The sequence below is a fragment of the Pygocentrus nattereri genome, chromosome 11 (assembly GCF_015220715.1).
Source record: "Pygocentrus nattereri isolate fPygNat1 chromosome 11, fPygNat1.pri, whole genome shotgun sequence".
NCBI lineage: Eukaryota > Metazoa > Chordata > Actinopteri > Characiformes > Serrasalmidae > Pygocentrus > Pygocentrus nattereri.
The window spans coordinates 7,770,097-7,790,898 of NC_051221.1; the positions used below are offsets into that span (position 1 = coordinate 7,770,097).

A 20,802-nucleotide genomic window follows, 5' to 3' on the forward strand; every position below is an offset into this window, starting at 1 on the left:
TTCACTGTGACGTGACGCACATGAGCAGAACGTATTTATACTTTCCAACTGGGAATGTAATCAGATACAGGTGTTGACATGGTTATTATTCTCAAATTTAACAGATTATTTACCAGATTACCCACCTTGTTCAACCGGATAGAAATTGTATTCTGAATGGCCTACAGTCTATTCTGACTGATGTGTTTACATGGATATATTCTGTTTCATTTAACTTATTCGTTGGATTATTAACAAATTATTAGGCTGAGCATTCACAATTGTGCATAGACAGCTTGTATAATCTGCACAGAAAAGCACTGATCAGTGGAATGGGATGGTCTGGAGTAGCCCACGTAAACATAAAGTCACCATGTCCAATGCCAAGCACCAGCCAAAGCAGGTTTTACATTCCCCCAGCTGTGCAAGAGGAAGCTGCATTCTCTAGAGTGATGGAGCTCCATCCAGTACCTTCGTGATGAGTTAGTGTGATCCAGATCATCCAACATCAGTACCTGACCTCACAAATGTTCTTGTGGATAAACACTAACATTCCAATGTCTAGTGTAAAGACTTCCCAGAAGCTTAAAGGCTTTTTCTGCACCAAAGGAGAAACAAACACCCGGATGTATCTGTAACAAAATAAGTGCTAAATACTGGAAAACCATGATTCCAAACTTTTGAACAGTCGCCTCTTCCTCGCTCTGCACAAATGCATCATGTCAACAAACTGGGCCAAGAGAGGACTGTCATTTGAATAAGCAGCGTGCGCGCTATGTGCGCTGGAGGCGTTTTGCGGGGGATGGTGAGGTGGGCTCAGGCTGTCCCCAGGCGGGGAGAGCCTCTCTCCGGCTGTTGAGGCGCTGTGCCTCGGCAGGACCATTAGTGCCAGAGACATCCCCGGCGGCGGCTGGCTGCAGCGCCTGTCAAACACCGGGAGACATCCGGGGCTCCACTTACAGAGGTTAAAGACTCTGTCCATCTCCAGCCGCCTAAGCCACACCACTTGTCTGTTCGGATTGAGGAGCTGCAGAGTGGCTGGGCTGGGAAATGGCCGGCGGAGCCGCTCCTCTGAAGAGGCTGTTAATCCGGCTGATGGACCGCTAGTCATGGCCTGTCCACTCGAGGGAGAGAGGTGGACAAGGTCTGTTCACAGAGACAAGGAACGCAAACTACAGAGTAGCAAGTTTCTTTGGCTCTTTGAATTTTCTTTGAAAATTCTTTGGCTTTGACTGTAACAGAGCCTCACTTCAGAATTAAAATTACAATTACTGCTAATCCAAATTGAAAATGATCCTAACATGAGCAGAAGGGATGTAGGTGAAGGATATTTAAATCATATAAAAATATTCTACATCACAATATAAAAAAATGCATGTGAAACGTGTGGAATTTCAAATGCCAATGCCAAACCCTACATATCTGGCCACAATTTCACTCTTCTTGCAAAATGGCAAGCTGCCGCAAGCTGACAAACCCTGTGACAGCAGGTTGTTCAGATAAAGTCCAAAGGGATGATTCTTGCAGCCGCTGCAAGAGAAATCGGCCGTTCCAAGAGTGTGCTTTTTGAAACACTGAAGTTTTACAATGACACAAATTCATTCAAGTCCCTTAAAATGCTGTTCATCCACGTAAGACAAATGCACAAGAGAGCAGGATGATATGAAGACTCGATGGGGAATCGGTTCAACACTGCAACTAGAATTTCTTTACAATTCAGAGCTAAACAGGACAAGGCTCCGGTCTTGGCATTCAGGGTCTTGCCATCTGAAAGAATTCAGACAAGCCCACTCCACAATAATCAAGTCTCTCATCAGCAGAAGGAATGAAAAGGCTAAAGTAACCTTCGCTCAGGGACATGTGTGGATAGAAGACAACTGGTCCAATATTCAGTAAAGAGAGCAAGTTGGATGTGATGGTAAACAATATATTCTGCATCAAACTGGGAGAAAGACTGAGCCTAAAGAGTGAAGAAGTCAGTTCAGTTTGTATGAGGAAGTGTCCCAGTTTGGAAGATGTTTTCTGCAGCAGGAGTTGGGCCTCTCATACAGCTACATGGCCAAGTGAATGTTAATGTTTACCAGAACTTCCTTCGCCAACACAGTTCCTTCCCTGTGAATATCTCTCAATTGGCCAGCAGTTTTTATGCCAGACAATGCCCCTTGTTACCCTACAAAACGAGTAATGGGCATCTCCGAGTCCCGATCTGAACCCGAACAAGAATCTCTGGAAGATCCCTGGTGACAATGTTATGGCTAAGAAATCCACTACAGTTACCAAACTGTGGAAGAGACTGGAAGAAGAGCGGGCCAAGTTGGTACAGTGCTCACGAGAAAGTAGGAGTGACTAATATGCCCTCAAACTCACTCTAGAATTCAATCTTAAGATTCGGACACTAATCGTAATAGGTAATATTGCTCTGATGTGCATACAGGGGTCCCATTTCGATCCAAATCTTCCATTTATCAACTTGGTGATATGTCCATTTCAGCCAATTCAATTTAAATTTAATTCTGATACACAAATCTATTGAAAAAGGAACTCTTTACAAACACATCACATGAACAAAAACACTTCACATCAGTGGCCTTTCACTGTTTGATGAAACAAGGCAATAATCAGTGATTTTACAGCCAGGTAAAACATGTTCTGAGCGTGCACAACGCTCACTCGGAAGCTATCAGTGTGTCAAACAATAAAGGCACCATGGAGCTTTAAGTGGTGACAGGAAACACTGATCCATCTCAATGATCCTGTCCAGCACGAATATGCATCCTCACCAATTACACTGGGCTGATTTTTATAAGTTACAGGAGAGAGGCACAGCCCTGGGACGCATCACTGATGGGATTTTGACAGGGTCTGACAGTTTGACAGTGCTAACTCAAACAATATTCAAAGGTTTTCAAAGTTTTGAAAAGTCTGTAATTACTATAGAGAGTATAATAGTTCTCAGTACACAGCCGTCCAGCACAAAAAATACCTGCGGTCAACACAGGAAGGAACAGAATAACTTCTCTTGTTTTGTCTGGACCAGGACAGGTAATTTATGTATTAATCTGCTGCTTGTTGGATGCCTAGCAATAAAGTTAAACTTCACTGTAAGCCTTTAGAAAGCTTTATTGTATGAAGTGTGAAAAGGAGAGCCAGAACCCTGCTGGCCCTGGTAGGTAGCATCCTGGAAGACACCACAAAAGCTTTAATTCGTCTTAATAAAATGGCAATTTCTGCAACAATGAGTCTGAAATCTGTGAAAAAGCATCAACTCATTATTCTGCCAATGAAGGCCATCGGAGATTAAAACCTTGTGCATTGCTCCAGCATAAGCAGAAACAATGTTAGTTGCAGCCAAAGTCCTCCCACAGCAGGCTGGTAGAGCTAGGCTGCCTCAGGGCCTCACCTTAACTGCTTAATCAATCTGGATAACAGCGGAGCAGGTTAAGAAAAGAAATCGAACACAGTACCAGGGCGCGTTTCCCCATGTGCTCTCTAGTTAAAACACAACGAGAAAAAAAAAGCTAATTAAGCCTGCATTCATGAAATCAATTACTTATTATCATGCAAATACAGCATAATTCCCCCCCATCTAATTTGGTGCTTATCAAATTCAAGCCTCCTTATTAATGAGAGCCCTGGTACTATTTGGCTGTGCAATCTAACCAGGAACAAAACAGCATCAATGTGGGTTTGCACACCGATGGGGACTGAATGGAAGATCTTGACGGAGACTTGCAAACAAAGTGTAAATGTAATCAAAGGCAAAGTGAGGTAAATGGGACATGTAGAGAGAGCTCTAATGCCCCTGGGGGAGTGTAGGAAAGCCCCAGCAATCAGATAAAAAAAAAGGAAAGGGTGGTGATGAAGGAAGAAGGGCCATGGATCCAAAATTCCTCTTAATCACTTCCTCATTGTGCTTCATCATCCGAGACACGCAGCGCTCTACATTTCACTTGGTCCATTAATAAAAAAATAACATTCCCAAACACCACAAGCCAATTACTCCGAAGGGAGCGGCGTTATCTTTACGATTAACTGAAAGCTCATTACTGTGGAAACTATGAGAGATGAAATTTGCCTCAATTAACAAGCTTTAACCTAGTGGCTCCCCGTCATGGAGTGAGGTGGTCCAGGGGTCAAGCAGTTTCCCTTAACGATGGGCTGGGAGTGGCGAGTGCTCTTTGTTGGAACATTAGTGACGCCCAAGTGGAAGCGAGCTTGAATGGAAACAGCCATCTGCTCATCTTGCGCTCCTTATTCAGGTAAAAGGCCACTAATCCTCAGACAACTGCAGCTACTTTGATAATAATAATAATAATAATAATAATAATAATAATAATAAGTAAAAAAACCTTTAACAATGAGGCTACATGCAGAAGCCTCTCTAACACACTTGGACAATACATTAAACAAGCTTCTTTCTGCATAATATGGCAGATCCATGATCTTAATCACACTAAAGTGAAGGCTGACTAAATTACCTTACCTTTTAATACTCAATCTTGTACCTGAAAACCTCGACAGCTCTTTTACACCCCACTGTTTCCCTTGTTTCACCACCCTTAATCCGACTAATCATCTAATTAGCAAACCCTTCCTGGGGTTAAAGTGGGTACGTACGAGCTGGCAAAACACTACAATTTACAGGTTACAGGTATTCTAAGACCAGGACTGGTAAACAGAGCTTTAAAGTAAAGGTGCATGTGCTTTTTTTGAGAAAGGCTTGCAAAGTGTTTCAATTTAGCTGTAAAGTCACACAAAATTGGAACAGCCTACATTTCCACATAAATGCACCTGATGAAAACTTCAGCACCCAGTTAGCTGCTATGATGCGATGATTTTTGAAGTGGAGCCTACTGTCATCTTGGAGGAGAAAACCAGGACGTTCTGAAATGGAGCTACCAAACTAGAACAGATATCAGCAAAGAACAATCAGCACATGAAACCTCCATCAATGTTTCAGTGAGAATCTCCCACACAAAAAAAATAAAGGGAAACGGGTTAAGAAAAGTGGTAAGGATAACAAAAGAGGATTCTACTTGCACAGTGCTAACTGTACAAGTGATTTAGGTGTTCTTTTGGGCTGATTTGCTCACTCAGTTTTATGAGTTCAAGTCCTTTATATAAACTTATAGCAACCTGAAATCAAAACTGATGTCTAACAATCATCGTTAGTTCATGTCTCTGTTCATATTGAGCACAATTCCTCATGTATCACTTAAAAGACAATATTGTTTTTTCCATAATCTTTGATCACAATGTAACGACTTTGGCCCGTCTCTAAAACGCCTTCTGAGTTTTGTTTAAATCACAAACAGCAAGCAGGGAAAATTAGACCATTAAATAATTTTTTAAAATAATTAATTACGGTATTAAGCCTTTAAGACAAAGGCAACAAAGACTGCCATGTTACTTATTCTTTTCTGTTAACAACCGATAGGCAGCAGTGAGAGTCTGAACAGCCAGATCAGAATTCATGCGACCTCTACATCAATCCAAACGCAACACAAGTCATAATTTTGCGCTACAGAGACTTCTAACACTTAGGCTGATGGTTCTGTACCAAAAATAAATGAATTAATTTAAAAAACCAGAAGGCACTTATCCCAACCGCTACGTGTACGAAGAGATTTCGAATTAAACAGCTGACGTAGGTGAACAAGGCTGCAGTGTCCAAAAAAAAAAAAAAAAGTTAAAGCAATTGGAGGACACGAACCAAAGAAGTGATTGAAAGGGAACGGTATTCATTCACAAACACAGTCTAGCCAGATAACTTTCCCATTCCACCTTAAATAGTCCAGCCGTTCTGACGCCTGAAGCATCACAATGTAGCTGCTGCACCATTTAAGGTGGAACAGGAAAATTGTAACAAGAAGCTGGAGAATGTCTGACTTCAGCTTCACATCACTGAAGAATTGGCAGTGGGCGATAACAAATAATTGTCTTATAGCCCCTCTTTGAAGGCATGAGATGCCCTAAATGTAACTAAAGCCCAGCAGTGAGGAGCTGAACTTCTCCCTTCTCTGCTATCACTGAAGACAGGCCAGGTCGCCTACAGAGCAGCACTAGTAGCCTGTTTGTTTGTTTGTTTGTTTATTTATTTGAGGGTTGTCCGATTTCGTAGAGGAACATCTCAACCACTGTCCCTTGTAACTTAATTTCCAAGTGGTTAGGGTGACTCAAAAACAAGGGGTAGTGGTAAAAAGAAGAAATGGGATTGGGCCAATGTTTTACGCTTCCCTACCACCACCCTCACCTTCCATCAAGAGGAAACACTCAGCTAGAACCTCCCTGATATCACTAGCACTTTGAAACATCACAGCACAGAAGGAGAATGCATTATGATTTCAGATGTACACTCACAAAACCTCCTTTATGTATGTATGTATGTATGTATGTATGTATGTATGTATGTATGTATGTATGTATGTATGTATGTATGTGTATAAATAAATCTAAACATATATATATATATAAAAACAAGAGCATGTAAAACAACATGATATTCTCTGCTCACCCGGATCATAAGTACAGCCTTCCTGATGTCCCTCACACCGTCATAAACCAGGCGGGAGGCATCAATGAACTCGTTCTCATCCACAGGCTGGGAGGGGTTGGCGCTGAGAGCCTCCACCGCTGCCTCCACTTGCTCGGTAAAACGAGGCATCACTGCACACACAGACACACAAACAGCGCACCAAAAATTAAATTAACAGACAACTCCAATTACTCCACTGAAACCAAGCCTCTACCACTCGAAAGTCAAAGGGCTTCGGATCGACACCATTTCATTTCACCCAATTCAACACCTATAATTACAGTCCAATTCAGAAACTTGCATTCAATTACAGGAAGAAAAAAAAGACGACACTCCACAGAAATCTATGGCGGAATTTGCCTTAATGAAAGCGATTTTTATTCACACTCCCTGAACTGGCTACAGGGAGACGGCACTAAACAAGCCACATGATTCACTGAGGGCTGGTCGACTGCTGGAGTTTAATGAGCACTTGGGGCAAACTTTTAATCAGCTACCTCTTAGAGCCAAGAATAGCAGATGAAAGTACTCTTAAGGCTGTCTGTTAAATTAATCAGTTAAGAGACAGGTGGCAACAAAACACACACATACACAGACTTGTATTACACACACTCAAAGCTGACTGCTTCAACTGAGAACTATTCAGGAAGCCTACAGGGAGCTACAATGTTACCAAAGAACTGCTTATGCTTTAATATGCAAGAGATGCAATTTCCCTCCTTTAATCCTCACTCAGTGCACTGGACGAGGTCATAGAGCGGAGCTCAGAGCTCCCAAAACTGGCCATGCTGTGGAAATTCACAGCAGAGGTTAATATCCGCCAGACAGGCCACCACAGGGAACACTCAATTTGGTTCTTTCGGGTTTTCTTTTTTTCAAAGCAGCGAAACGAACAAACAGATTGCCTGTTTAATAATTAATTGGATTTTGGGTGGTGATTACAAAAAGCTTTTATGGCTGAACGGGGTTCCTGCTGTTTGCTCATCTACTGCATTTCCCTTACATTTGAGAGAGAGAGCAGAAAGGGGTGACAGAGCAGAAGAAGAGAGGGAAGAGTAAGAGAGAATGAGGGAGAAGAGAACAGAAAGAGGAAAGGGAAAGAGTGCGAGAGAGCTACACATTCACAGACACACAGGGGAGATGTACTTGTATGAGGTGATTTGAGACAAACCGTCCCCTAATTTTGTAAAATGAGGTGCTCGATTTAGCGTGATCTATAACAGTTTGCCTAACCATTTTGTGAAGCAAAGGCCAACCAATTCTTTCACATCTCCCCACGCGTGAGGTAATAGACCCTCCCTCTGCAGTCACAATTTACAACTGCACTGAGGGAGCAAGCAACAGAGAAAGAGCAAGAGAGAGACAGAATCTAAAAACGAGAGGCAGACAGAGCGAGAGCCCGAGAACGAGAGGTAGAGAGAGAGAGCGAGAGCCCGAGAACGAGAGGTAGAGAGAGAGAGCGAGAGCCCGAGAACGAGAGGTAGAGAGAGAGAGCGAGAGCCCGAGAACGAGAGGTAGAGAGAGAGAGCGAGAGCCCGAGAACGAGAGGTAGAGAGAGAGAGCGAGAGCCCGAGAACGAGAGGTAGAGAGAGAGCGAGAGCCCGAGAACGAGAGGTAGAGAGAGAGCGAGAGCCCGAGAGCGAGAGCCCAAGAACGAAAGCCCAAGAACGAGAGGTAGACAGAGAGCGAGAGCCCGAGAACGAGAAGTAGAGAGCGAGAGCCCGAGAGGTAGAGCCCGAGAGGTAGAGAGAGCGAGAGCCCGAGAGGTAGAGAGAGCGAGAGCCCGAGAGGTAGAGAGAGCGAGAGCCCGAGAGGTAGAGAGAGCGAGAGCCCGAGAGGTAGAGAGAGCGAGAGCCCGAGAGGTAGAGAGAGCGAGAGCCCGAGAGGTAGAGAGAGCGAGAGCCCGAGAGGTAGAGAGCCCAAGAACGAGAGGTAGAGAGCGAGAGCCCGAGAACGAGAAGTAGAGAGCGAGAGCCCGAGAACGAGGGGTAGACAGAGAGCGAGAGCCCGAGAACGAGGGGTAGACAGAGAGCGAGAGCCCGAGAACGAGAAGTAGACAGAGAGCGAGAGCCCGAGAACGAGAAGTAGACAGAGAGCAAGAGCCTAAGAATGAGAGGTAGAGAGAGAGCACAAGAATGAGAGGTAGACAGAGAGCAAGAGCACAAGAATGAGAGGTAGACAGAGAGCAAGAGCACAAGAATGAGAGGTAGAGAGAGAGCGAGAGCACAAGAATGAGAGGTAGAGAGAGAGCAAAAGCACAAGAATGAGAGGTAGACAGAGAGCAAGAGCACAAGAATGAGAGGTAGAGAGAGAGCGCGAGAGCCTGAGAATGAGAGGTAGAGAGAGCACAAGAATGAGAGGTAGACAGAGAACACAAGAATGAGAGGTAGAGAGAGAGCACAAGAATGAGAGGTAGACAGAGAACACAAGAATGAGAGGTAGACAGAGAACACAAGAATGAGAGGTAGAGAGAGAGCACAAGAATGAGAGGTAGAGAGAGAGCGAGAGCACAAGAATGAGAGGTAGACAGAGAGCAAGAGCACAAGAATGAGAGGTAGACAGAGAGCAAGAGCACAAGAATGAGAGGTAGACAGAGAGCAAGAGCACAAGAATGAGAGGTAGAGAGAGAGCGAGAGCACAAGAATGAGAGGTAGAGAGAGAGCAAAAGCACAAGAATGAGAGGTAGACAGAGAGCAAGAGCACAAGAATGAGAGGTAGAGAGAGAGCGCGAGAGCCTGAGAATGAGAGGTAGAGAGAGCACAAGAATGAGAGGTAGACAGAGAGCACAAGAATGAGAGGTAGAGAGAGAGCACAAGAATGAGAGGTAGAGAGAGAGCACAAGAATGAGAGGTAGACAGAGAACACAAGAATGAGAGGTAGAGAGAGAGCACAAGAATAAGAGGTAGAGAGAGAGCGAGAGCACAAGAATGAGAGGTAGACAGAGAGCAAGAGCACAAGAATGAGAGGTAGAGAGAGAGCGAGAGCACAAGAATGAGAGGTAGAGAGAGAGCAAAAGCACAAGAATGAGAGGTAGACAGAGAGCAAGAGCACAAGAATGAGAGGTAGAGAGAGAGCGCGAGAGCCTGAGAATGAGAGGTAGAGAGAGCACAAGAATGAGAGGTAGACAGAGAACACAAGAATGAGAGGTAGAGAGAGAGCACAAGAATGAGAGGTAGACAGAGAACACAAGAATGAGAGGTAGACAGAGAACACAAGAATGAGAGGTAGAGAGAGAACACAAGAATGAGAGGTAGAGAGAGAGCCCAAGAATGAGAGGTAGAGAGAGAGCCCAAGAATGAGAGGTAGAGAGAGAGCCCAAGAATGAGAGGTAGAGAGAGAGCCCAAGAATGAGAGGTAGAGAGAGAGCGAGAGCCCGAGAATGACAGGGGGACAGAGAGTCAGAGCCCAAGAATGAGTGATAGCCTGAGAATGAGAGGTAGATGGAGGGCTAGAGAGAGCGAGAGTCCAAAAATGAGGTAGACAGACAGAGAGAGAGCGCGAGAGAGAGACAGTGATAAAGCGAGAAAAAGAGCGAGAGTCCAAAAATGAGGTAGACAGAGAGAGAGGGAGAGAGAGCACGCAAGAGAGAGACAGTGATAAAGCGAGAAAGAGAGAGAGAGTGTAAGAGAAGAAATGAGGGAGAAAAAAAAAAAGAAAAGAAGTGGAACATTTTGGCCTCTGCATCAAAAAAGGTTTGCGGCCAGGCTGCAGGCTTTGGGGGAAATGAGGTTTGAAAGATGTTAAGGCAGCCTTCAGTGTCATGACGCATGCGAGTCTTCTGGTTTCCTTCTCTGCCCCCTCCTTAATCTGGCCCAGAAGTTTGGTCTAGGATATGCTTTTCTTTAAGATATGGCAGACAGTCTACATATCTCAGCAGGACCTTCTGAATCTTCTGACTGTGTGGGCTATTATACTCCATCTGTGAGACTGCAGCAATTAAATAGACATGATTTGCAGGTACAACACCACCTGAATATGCAGCACACACTGAAAATTGAAACAAACGAAGGCTTTTACCTCCAAGGAATACCAAATTTCCTTATATTCACAACTGCGACAGCTTGGGTAAGGGCCATTTCTGCATTTCATGTATTAGACACTGAGCACAAGGGCCATATTTTTCCCCATCTTTTACATTCTACCTGGAACACACACTGATTTACACACGGCCTGAGATATGAATAAAGCTTAAGAGAACAAGGTTGTTTGTGAGCTACCAGGCATCTGTGTATCTGTCATTCAATCTCCATGATAACAATGCAATAATTGACTGATTTAAAATAATTATTACCTTAAAGGACTTCACTCCAGCTCTGAGCACTCAATGCACTCTTAGGCAAATTGGCACACTACTTATTTGTCAGAGGCACATTCACGTTTATAATTAACGTTTTCAACAAGGACCTGCCTTCTGCCCTGGCAAGACAGAACGTACAGAGCGGACGACATCCACCACTAAACATTAGGCATGTACAACACCTCAACTCAGGTGTGAGAGAACCAGATTTGAAGACTGGCACGATAAAGGCGGCTTTATGGAGCATTATAGCCTTTAAGAGCGAGGCATTCTGTTATTACGCTGTTAGCCTACATAGCTGTGCTCTCATGAGTGCCGTTCTTCGCAGTACAGGTCATAACACTAACTAGATGGCAAACGGAATGGAGCAATTGTAAGCAAAAACACTTTTGCCGCCGTTTTTCCTCTGAGCTACACTACCACAGCTTAACACGCAGCTTGTATAATGTCCACAGTAAAGCACTGACTAACAATATGCCATTTGGAGCAGCACGAGTCCAAGGTCTCCTTGCCTGACGCCAAGCGTTGACGGGTTAGATGGTGCTTTGATTATAAATTTAAAACAAAAGTTAATACAGAAATAACAACATCTAATATTTACCATCATTTATTCAAGTTCCTCTAATTCCTTTAGATTTCCACCAACCTGATTTAGTTTAGAAAATATAATTTCAATGGATTATAACACAATTATATAAGGTAATGAGATGTACCCTTGAGGGAACCACCCCAGATACAAGAGGGCTGCTGCCTCAGTGACAGTTCAGGACCTTCATTTCTGAGAGTTAGACAGAGGTCTCGGTTATTATGGGATCATCTACAGCTTTGTTCATCATCTTTCCTATGAATTATGTGAAAGCGATGAAGTTGTAGATCATCAAAACAGATTAAAGCTGTGGACTGTACCTGTTTCAGTCAGCAGTTTAGTGGCTTCCAGAACTTTCTCGGTGTAGACTCCAGGCTCGTAGTTGTCCATTTCAGAAGTGACCACGTGGACAACGCGAGCCGCGCGGCCTCGGATGGCCCCAGCGGTGCGGTCCAGTCCATCCACGTCCTTCTCCTGCAGAGCGATCACGCATTTATTCACATCCTCCAGGATGTGGTTTTCTAAAACAAACAGATTACCAAACAAATCAGTCAAACAAACAAGGAGGGGGGTGGAATGACCCCATCTCTACATCAAGGACGTGTTAGACAAAATGCCCGTAATGGCCTAAATGTGACGAGCTAAGGCAGGAAATCCTCATTCTTCATGCTGCACTTGCATCAAATCTGGCTTAAGAACGTTAATTGGAAATCACAAGGGCGGGTGGAGAGGAAAAAAACACAGAAGACCAAACGCACAGGAAGGCTTATTAATGGCAGCCTGTAAAATGCAAATCAACATTGTGTGTAAAGCATGGTGTGTCCTTGGATGGAGGTGAGCTGCGTCACTCCGTTGAGCACTCCTTAAGGCCAAGCCTGACAAGCAGCTCGTGTGTCTTCACACACGTGACAGGATGTCAATGCCACAACACCACGCTGAGCCTTTAGTGCTTTTGTCTGGCCCGAAAGGGGCTAATCAAGCGCTCCATACGTGGTGAGCGCATTCAGATCATCTTTAAGGAGCTGAGTAGACATCGGACGAATCATTATTCAGAGCAGAGTAAAAATATACCAGGAAACTCCATCTAGCTAATGGTTCTTAAAAGCCCCTTCTCCTCTGTGGCTGGAGATGTCAGAACTAGAGTGCTCTATTGTTGAAGCCCAGTGTGTCGGTTAAGAACAGTTTAAAAAGGGGATCACAAAATCCATTTGTACTACAGAGGAGGAAGAGGGCACGTAAAGAACGGCGAGACGTGGTCAGTGGTTCAATTCCTTTTATGTGCAGAGTGCATGTCAAACAGTGTCGATTACGTCTCTGACAACCAGATCCATTGCAATTTCAGTACAGAACTAAGCGGAGTGAAATAAGTCGTTTTATTTGGGGGGTGGTCCTCATTCCTGTTAAATACTGCACCGCTCATTCTGCATGATCTGCTCAGTAATGTCAAACATACAGGGCTGCTATGTGCTAGCTAAAAGGAGCTAAAATGAAATATTACATTAATGAATTCTGGGGTAACTTTCAAAGCATGGCGTTACGTTTAGACACACAGCCGGTCAAAGCTCTTCGTCTAAATCCATATTTGAGCAGAATTGTCAGCAGCAGAGACCAGAGCTGTAATGAGTGATTACTGATAAAACTACAATGATTTTGATCAAGTATGAATAATAATAAGTAGTAATTCCCAAATGAACTACCTTCTGCAATTTACTGCAATCAAAGATCACTTTGTAAAAGTAAACCTCAATCAATCAATTAAAAAAAAAAAAAAAAAAAAAAAAACACATCAAGAAGGGTGGATATATAGACGGATGGATGGCTGGATATGCGAATGGATATGCTAACTGAAACTTTACTATTTTAATGCTATATGGCACAGGGTGGTGTTTGTTTTGGACCTGGTAACTTATAATCTGACAAATTTGATGTTTACCTAGATTTTTAGGGAATACTTTATCTTGTACAAACTGACCATTCAAATCCCTTACATGTTACAATATCAGACAGATCTGGAAAAGGGCTGCAAGATGTATTCCATAGATTTCTTTAAAACGTCTGCGTAATTTAGTAGTACAGACGTAAACAAAGTCATCAATTTTTTCAGATTTACCACGGACATCAACTATAAAAAACTCTATAAATAAAATGTCTATAATGGTGTTGTAGACATTGTGACGCTTGGTTCCCATCACCACCACTTTAAAGAAATCTGACATGGCAAGTTTCTCTACAGTGAACCATCCCAAATAAGCAGAAACTTCAAAAACATTGACGGAATTAACCTTTAAAAGATACAATACCTGAAATAGATGACAACATGAAAGAATGCGAGCTGAATAAAACGCTAGTCCACATACAGTCCCATATACATGCATGCCAGCATAGCTGAACACCAATGTGGTGTCAAAGCTGTCATGACATTTATGGTACAGATAAAAATGCTGCAAAATGTTTCAAACCCTTTTGCATGAGAGTCAGTGAGTGTTTACATGTCCAACTCCATCTTAATTCTATTATAGAATTAGCCTGAATTTAAATATCGCTAAGCTTGGCGGGACCTGGTTGGAACATAACCAAGCCATGTCGTTTAAATTAAAAGACCACCTCTCAGACTTGTGTCAAACCACAACTGTCTATCTAAATGTAGTGAACGACCCTGAGGCAGCACACGAAAGCTTCTCAACTTGTATTTGAACACTCCACCTACTCCCAAAAGGCAGAGCTGATTGCTGATGCCAGTGCAACACAGCCAGGAAGCAGCACTGCTTGGTAATCAAAGCTAACAATGACCCAATGTTTAGCAACAGCACACTGGATCATTAGGCTCCCGTGGGCTTACCGGACACGGAGAGGAAGTCGTCGATGGAAGTGATGTCGTCGACGGCATCCGTGAGCACGCGCACCTGTTTCTCCCACTGTTCCTTAAACAGGTCCATATTATCCTGCGCCACCTTGCTGTTGGGCTTGGCAGCCAGGGCCAAAGCAGCGTTAATCACCTGCAATTACCCATTAAGAACAATTACTCTGTTGTCAGGGCATAAAGAAGAAAAAAAATACAAACTTGAATTTGTATAGCTTAATTATCGGTTGCCCCTTTTCTTTTATCTGTGTTTTGTTGTTGTTGGTCTTATTGTCCTCCATATATAAAACAGAGTAATTCGTTGTTGGCCATTATAGAGAGGCTGCAATTAATCGTGGCTTGTTTTTAGCGGAGGAGCCCCATTTGTCGAGATCAAAGCAGGAGGATGAATGGGAGTAATTAGAGTGGAGATGAAAAAGATGTCACAGGCCACAGCGGAGGGGGCGAGGGGTGGAGGGGGGAGCATCATGTACCTGAGGGCACAGGGTCTCCAGCTGGGAAGCGGCCATGCGGACCAGCTTCACGCCCTCCTCATTATTGGAGATGGAGCATGCCAAGTTAGCCACCTAAAACAAAGAGACACACACACATTACTGAACAGTTGTAGCCATGAGCACGGCAGCCTGAGAGAATCGGGACTTCCACGCGCTCGCCAACACACATTCACTCTCACTCTCCAAGTTCTACTGCTCTATGAAATAGAAGATCAAGATTTCACAGAGTTAACAAACCACACAGCAGGTGTAGAGAGTAAGAAGATGAAATCATAATAAAGGAGGTCAAATGTTTTGCAGATAAACCAAATTTTCATGGAATCGGACGCCTTAAAAAGTTAATGAACTAAAAACATGCCTCACAAAAATAAGTTTCTGACTGAACTCTTACTGTCCATGCATATTTATATGTACTGCAAAACATTATTTCAAAGTAATTTGAAGCACATTGCCTACTGGACAAAAAACAAAAAATAAAACAGCTGTATGATATTACTGACACTATACCAGGAGGACAATGATTTGGGGAAAATATTGCAATTGTGATTTAAATGTAATTAGTAGTTATATATCAAGTTACAGGCCTTTGTTTTCACAAAATAAAACCAGGACATGCTGAAAGCAGTGTGTTGGACTGCCAACTGCTGAGCCCAGACAATAGAATCAAATGATCCTTCAGCCCTTTATGCTGGTATAGATAATACACTACTTGCAATAGCACTGCTGGCATTTAGAAAGTGACCGATACACACTCCTCTCGCACTTGGACAGGAGACTATGTTCCTTTGCCTGTTCTAAAGCAGCTGGTTCTGATCATTTACAAGCTTCAAGAAGAGTCCCTTCCAGGTGATTAAATCACCGGACAGCCACCGTCACCTTGGCAAAGAGCAAGAGGCAAATATCTCTGTCACTTTCCAAAAGCCAGCGGTCTGATAACTACAGGAACGCTGAGACAAGCGAGGAGCTGCTCCTGTTGCCAGCATTTAAAGTCTGAGAGTAAATTCATACTGACCAACAACATCACTGCTGCTACCGTGACTTCCCCAGAAAAAAATTCCCAGAGCAAAACTTCATGTGTTTGTGTTCAAGATGACTATACGGGACAACTGACTGAATCTAATACCTACATCTACCAACTCTGAGTGTGAGAGAACTATGGTTATGACCATGTTCACACCAAGGACATCTTCACATAAAGCAGAGTATTAGTCAGCGCTCTGCTTTAAGTGGTAACAGATTGAGACAAACTCGTTCATTAAGTCTCTCCCTGTATAAATAACACTGCCATAGAACACTCCTCTCACTAAGGTTGACCAGCTCCATCACATCATCACATAACACTCTAGCACACCTGGCTCAATGCACAGGGCTAGAAAATCAAGCTTATGAAGCGAGCCAGGTGTGTAGGAGTAAGGTTAGCATTAACCTGTGCTTTTATTGCCTCTAACAAGCAGAAATGTAGAGGACTTCGCTCAGGTTGCCTCCACAGAAACGGAGTACAGCAGCATTGCACTTTGGTGTGTCACTGATACGGAATGAAGTTCTGCAGAAGTACAACTAATCCTACAGCACACTTAAAGCACAACAAATCCCACAAACCCTGGTCAAGGATTTGTTGAGCTTGGTCAATCTTCATACTCGTCACACAGAGATATCTTTTCTCTGTGAGAACACTTTGCATTTCTGTGTGTGAACAGGAACCCACTGAAACGGTCACAGCGGCCATATGGGCTTCTTAGTATTAATGAGTATAAGTAAGCTAACAGAACCTGAGAGCTTTTTAATGAGGCCTACAGAAGGAGACCTATATTGGTTCAGCAGGAATGCTTCATAAATTACAGTAAATAAGCATTAGCAAGGGTGGTGAGGAGGACTGTATGGTATATATTTAGCTAAGACTAGGTTAGAGCCTGAATGAATGAAAAGTGTTCAAAACAGATTTCAAAGAGCTACAGAGGCCATTTTTAAGGCGCTAAAATGAAGAGAAAGTTATTTAGCTATAAATGTACATATTAGATTTGTATATTTTTAAATTTATTCCAGATGTTTTTCAGACGCCTTCTACATGCTTTGTTATTTCAACCACAATGGCAGAGATAAAAGCTCAGGTCAGCACTGTCCTTGTAGCTCACCGGTGGTGTTAAGCCCGATATGACTTCAAGCAACAAGCTTTTAAATACAGGAAAACTTTCAGTCTGAAGGAAAGAATGTGGAGCAACAGTAAATGTGATGTGTAAAAGAAACGGGCAAAACTAACCACAGCCAAGTGAACTTTAGTTGTCAGAAAACATTCTCTTAAGACATCTATCTAGCAAACTTACAAACAACAGAGTATCCAACTGGATCAAAGAGTTTCGCCCTTTCATCTTCTGAGCTTCTTCTGTAACAAAAGGCTTGTTATTTAAAGCAGGGTTAAAACTGACCGGTGCAGCTAATAATGAGACTAAAATTCACTACTACAGACTCAGAGACTCAAGACTCACTCACACCTCAGAGACTTGAGCCTCAACTGAGCCTTTCAACACAGAAACTAGAGACTTAACTTCTGACTCTCACTTCGAACTCTAGACTCAATTTAGGCCCACCTGAAATTACGCGTGAATGTCTCTGCACGACGGTCTTGTGGTCAAATTGATCAGTTCAGTCTGTATTATTGGCTGTCATGTGAACAAGAAACCATTAGAGGGTTTCTGGCAATTATCTTCAAGTCCGAGATTTATTTTGATAAGACGGGTCTCTAAATGTCTGAGTCTGTGAGTGCTTTATTAACAGGAATTTCTTTACATGGCTATTATTCTTGTATTTAACAGATTATTTACAAGATTACACATCTCGTTCGGACAGAAACTGTATTCTGAACGGCCTCAATCAGACTAGTCTATTCCTACTGAGGACGTATTCTAATCTGATTGAGCTGCTGGATTATGAATGGATTATTAGGATGCATGTAAACGCGGCTAATGTGGACTCATTATCGGCTAACTGGTATATGGATCGTTCCCTTGTTCATGTGTGGCCCTGTCTCTCTCCCTTGTCCTCACAATCCCTGAAGCCACATAACCAGAACTACATCCTCCACTGAGCAGTGTGTGCCCCATCAGACAGTGCTGTTGAAACATTAAGAGTGCGTACACATGTCCACCACTGGAAAGACAAGCTCTTCAACATCCAGGCTAATGCTTCAGCGCTTGCTCTCATCCACCGTGAAGGCCCTGGGGAGCGTCTCCTCGGCGGACCGACAAGAGCCTCAACCACGCTGCTGTTAATGCTGCTTAGCTTTAAAAGGTGCTGATTGAGATCTGTCACCAGAGCCAATTCGCCACACCTCCGTCAGCCTCTCTCATGCTGCGGCTCTAACTCACCGCTACCTTGGCAGGTCACACATGAAGGGAATAAAAAGGCACACGTCAGACTGATTAAGTGAAAGATCTATCGAGAAGCGTCCGGCAGAACCACCATGTGACCGGTAATGGCGACGGGTGCATCAGCGGCTATTGCGAAAAATCAATCTATTCCTTAAGTTTGCTCCAGACGCGTCGATTAGAAAGGAGGCAAGCACGGCGTTATAAAAGGAAATTACAGAAGCATTTAAAACGTCTAGTCCTCAACAGATCAGACGCTATACGAATCTTTTTTTCTTTCCAGCACTTATGTTGACGTATTCCAACACCAGAGTCGTACTTCAGTTAATGAACATACATTTATTCAGGCTTAAGCTGTGATTCCACTCTCAAACCAAGAACTGTGAGTTGACAGGCACAAAACCAAAAGCTGGCAGCTGAATCCTTGAAATCTGTTAGATTTTGGGCCGAGAGACATTTTGTCTGAGCAACAACTGATTCCTTAGAAAAACACTGCTAGATAGAAAAGAACCAATGATTCATTTCTGTAGAGCAAAGCTCAAAGTGAAAGCAGCATCACCCCTCACCTGTATGACTACACATTCCGCTAAAGACTGCAAATCACTAAACAGGTGTACCCAAAGGAGCACTCGTTCACAGTGATATTTGAGCTAATAATTTCAAAGCAACGTTTTAGCCAAAAGGCTGACCCGGCCAACAGCGGAGGAAAGACGAGAAGAACTGGTTAGCATGCAAGGTTTCATTTCTGTGCGAACCATTCCTTTAAGCCTGCTATGAGCTGCTGGGCCACTCTCCCAGTGGCTTTATGTCGGTGAAGCAGTGAGGTACTGTAGCTGGTTGAGTACACAAAGCGGCAGACTCCTCTTCTCTCACCAGCTCTCTGTGGATCAGCACAAAGGAAAAGGAACTGTATAAGGGCTCTATTCACTGCACGCCATATTTGCAGCTAAAATGTCAAGCAGATTCAGATGGCAGAACAAACTTCTACTAGGACTCGCAGTTTCGTATCCTCTCAAGACTGCAGAGCTGCTCTTGACTCTTCCTGCTTCTCCTGAGCATCTTCGAGTGCAGGTCGAGTTAGAAGGGTGCATTCAACCAGCAAGCAAGCACGAAATTAAACTCCGTGATGAACTTGCATCACGTTTAGAGCATTATGCTGGATACATATCGACAAGTTTGGAAATACTGCACACATCATATACACCGATCAGGCATAACATTATGACCACCTCCTTCTTTCTACGCTCACTGTCCATCTTATCAGCTCCACTTACTGTATAGCTGCACTCTGTAGTTCTACAGTTACAGACTGTAGTCCATCTGTTTCTCTGATACTCTGTTACCCTGTTCTTCAGTGGTCAGGACCCCCATGGACCCTCACAGAGTAGGTACTATTTGGGTGGTGGATCACTCAGCACTGCAGTAGCACTGTGTTAGCGTGTGTTGTGCTGGAGTTATTAAACACTGTGTCCACTCACTGTCCACTCTATTAGACACTCCTACCTCGTCAGTCCACCTTGTAGATGTAAAGTCAGAGACGACAGCTCATCTGCTGCTGCACAGGTTGTGTTGGTCATCCTCTCGTCCTTCATCAGTGGTCACAGGATGCCGTCCACAGGACGCTGTTGACTTCATATTTTTCTTTGGTGGACTATTCTCAGTCCTGATCCATATCAGTGTCTGATCCACTCAGACCAGCGCAACACACACTAACACACCACCACCACGTCAGTGTTAATGCAGTGCTGAGAGTGACCCATCGCCCAAATAGTACCTGCTCTGTGAGGGTCCATGTGGGTCCTGACCACTGAAGAACAGGGTAACAGAGTATCAGAGAAACAGATGGACTACAGTCTGTAACTGTAGAACTACAGAGTGCAGCTATACAGTAAGAGGAGCTGATAAAATGGACAGTGAGCATAAAAATAAGGAGGTCATAAATGTTATGCCTGATCAGTGTATAATGTACAGAGCTGGCAGAAAACTTCTGAAATAGTTCCACAAGCACACAATTAATAATTACCACACCCATTTATGGATTACAAACTAAAATAGCATGTTCCAGTTAGAAAAACTGTCTGCAATTCCTCAAACCAAGCACTGTATTTTCATCGTCCATATACTAACAAATACGGTGATGAGAGAGGGAAAGTTGTTCTATATCAGCACCTTCGCTATGAGAAGAAAGGGAAAAAAAGGCCCTAGATCTCTCTGCCTCTTTGCTATGCATAGCAGCACAGTCCCTGCACAATCTCAGTTTCCCTTGAGCAGCCTGGAACCTTTGAGAATGCGGCCTTGAGGCAACAGAACTAAACCCATTCTATTTTTACTCCGTTTCAGGAGCGATGTCTTTCGGGTGCTGCAAAATATAAAGCGCTCCGAACGTGTTGGCGTGAGGATAGATTGGCACTCGTCTCTGCAAGAACCGCCTTTAGTTTTAGCAGTCCAGATGTTCTGAAGCATCATTAAGAAGTAAAAATGAGAGGGCAAATTAGCACTGCACTGAACTCCGTTTCTTCTGCACAAAGACTCCCCCTCCCTACCAAAAAAGCATGATTGATACATCCAGCACAATGTAATTGCTGGTTTGCATTAGCAAATCATATGGATTGGCGGTATCCAAAAAAGTAATTTGGGGAAAAGAACAGAATTCACAAAAGAGGGGATGTTGGAACTGTCCACTGCCCTT

At 43.5% G+C, this 20,802-nt stretch overlaps 1 protein-coding gene across 2 annotated transcripts in view; it reads right to left on the bottom strand.

Annotated features, from left to right (window-relative positions):
* Window positions 1-20,802, bottom strand: part of ctnna1 (catenin (cadherin-associated protein), alpha 1) — a 145,203-nt gene that overhangs the window by 42,547 nt on the left and 81,854 nt on the right. For both annotated transcript variants that reach the window (XM_017713551.2, XM_037542400.1), the window contains 4 exons: window positions 14,731-14,823; window positions 14,237-14,393; window positions 11,718-11,918; window positions 6,494-6,645 (listed from right to left, as the gene is read on the bottom strand). In XM_017713551.2, the coding sequence (XP_017569040.1) occupies window positions 6,494-6,645; window positions 11,718-11,918; window positions 14,237-14,393; window positions 14,731-14,823 (603 nt within the window). The remainder of the gene's footprint in view (window positions 1-6,493; window positions 6,646-11,717; window positions 11,919-14,236; window positions 14,394-14,730; window positions 14,824-20,802) is intronic.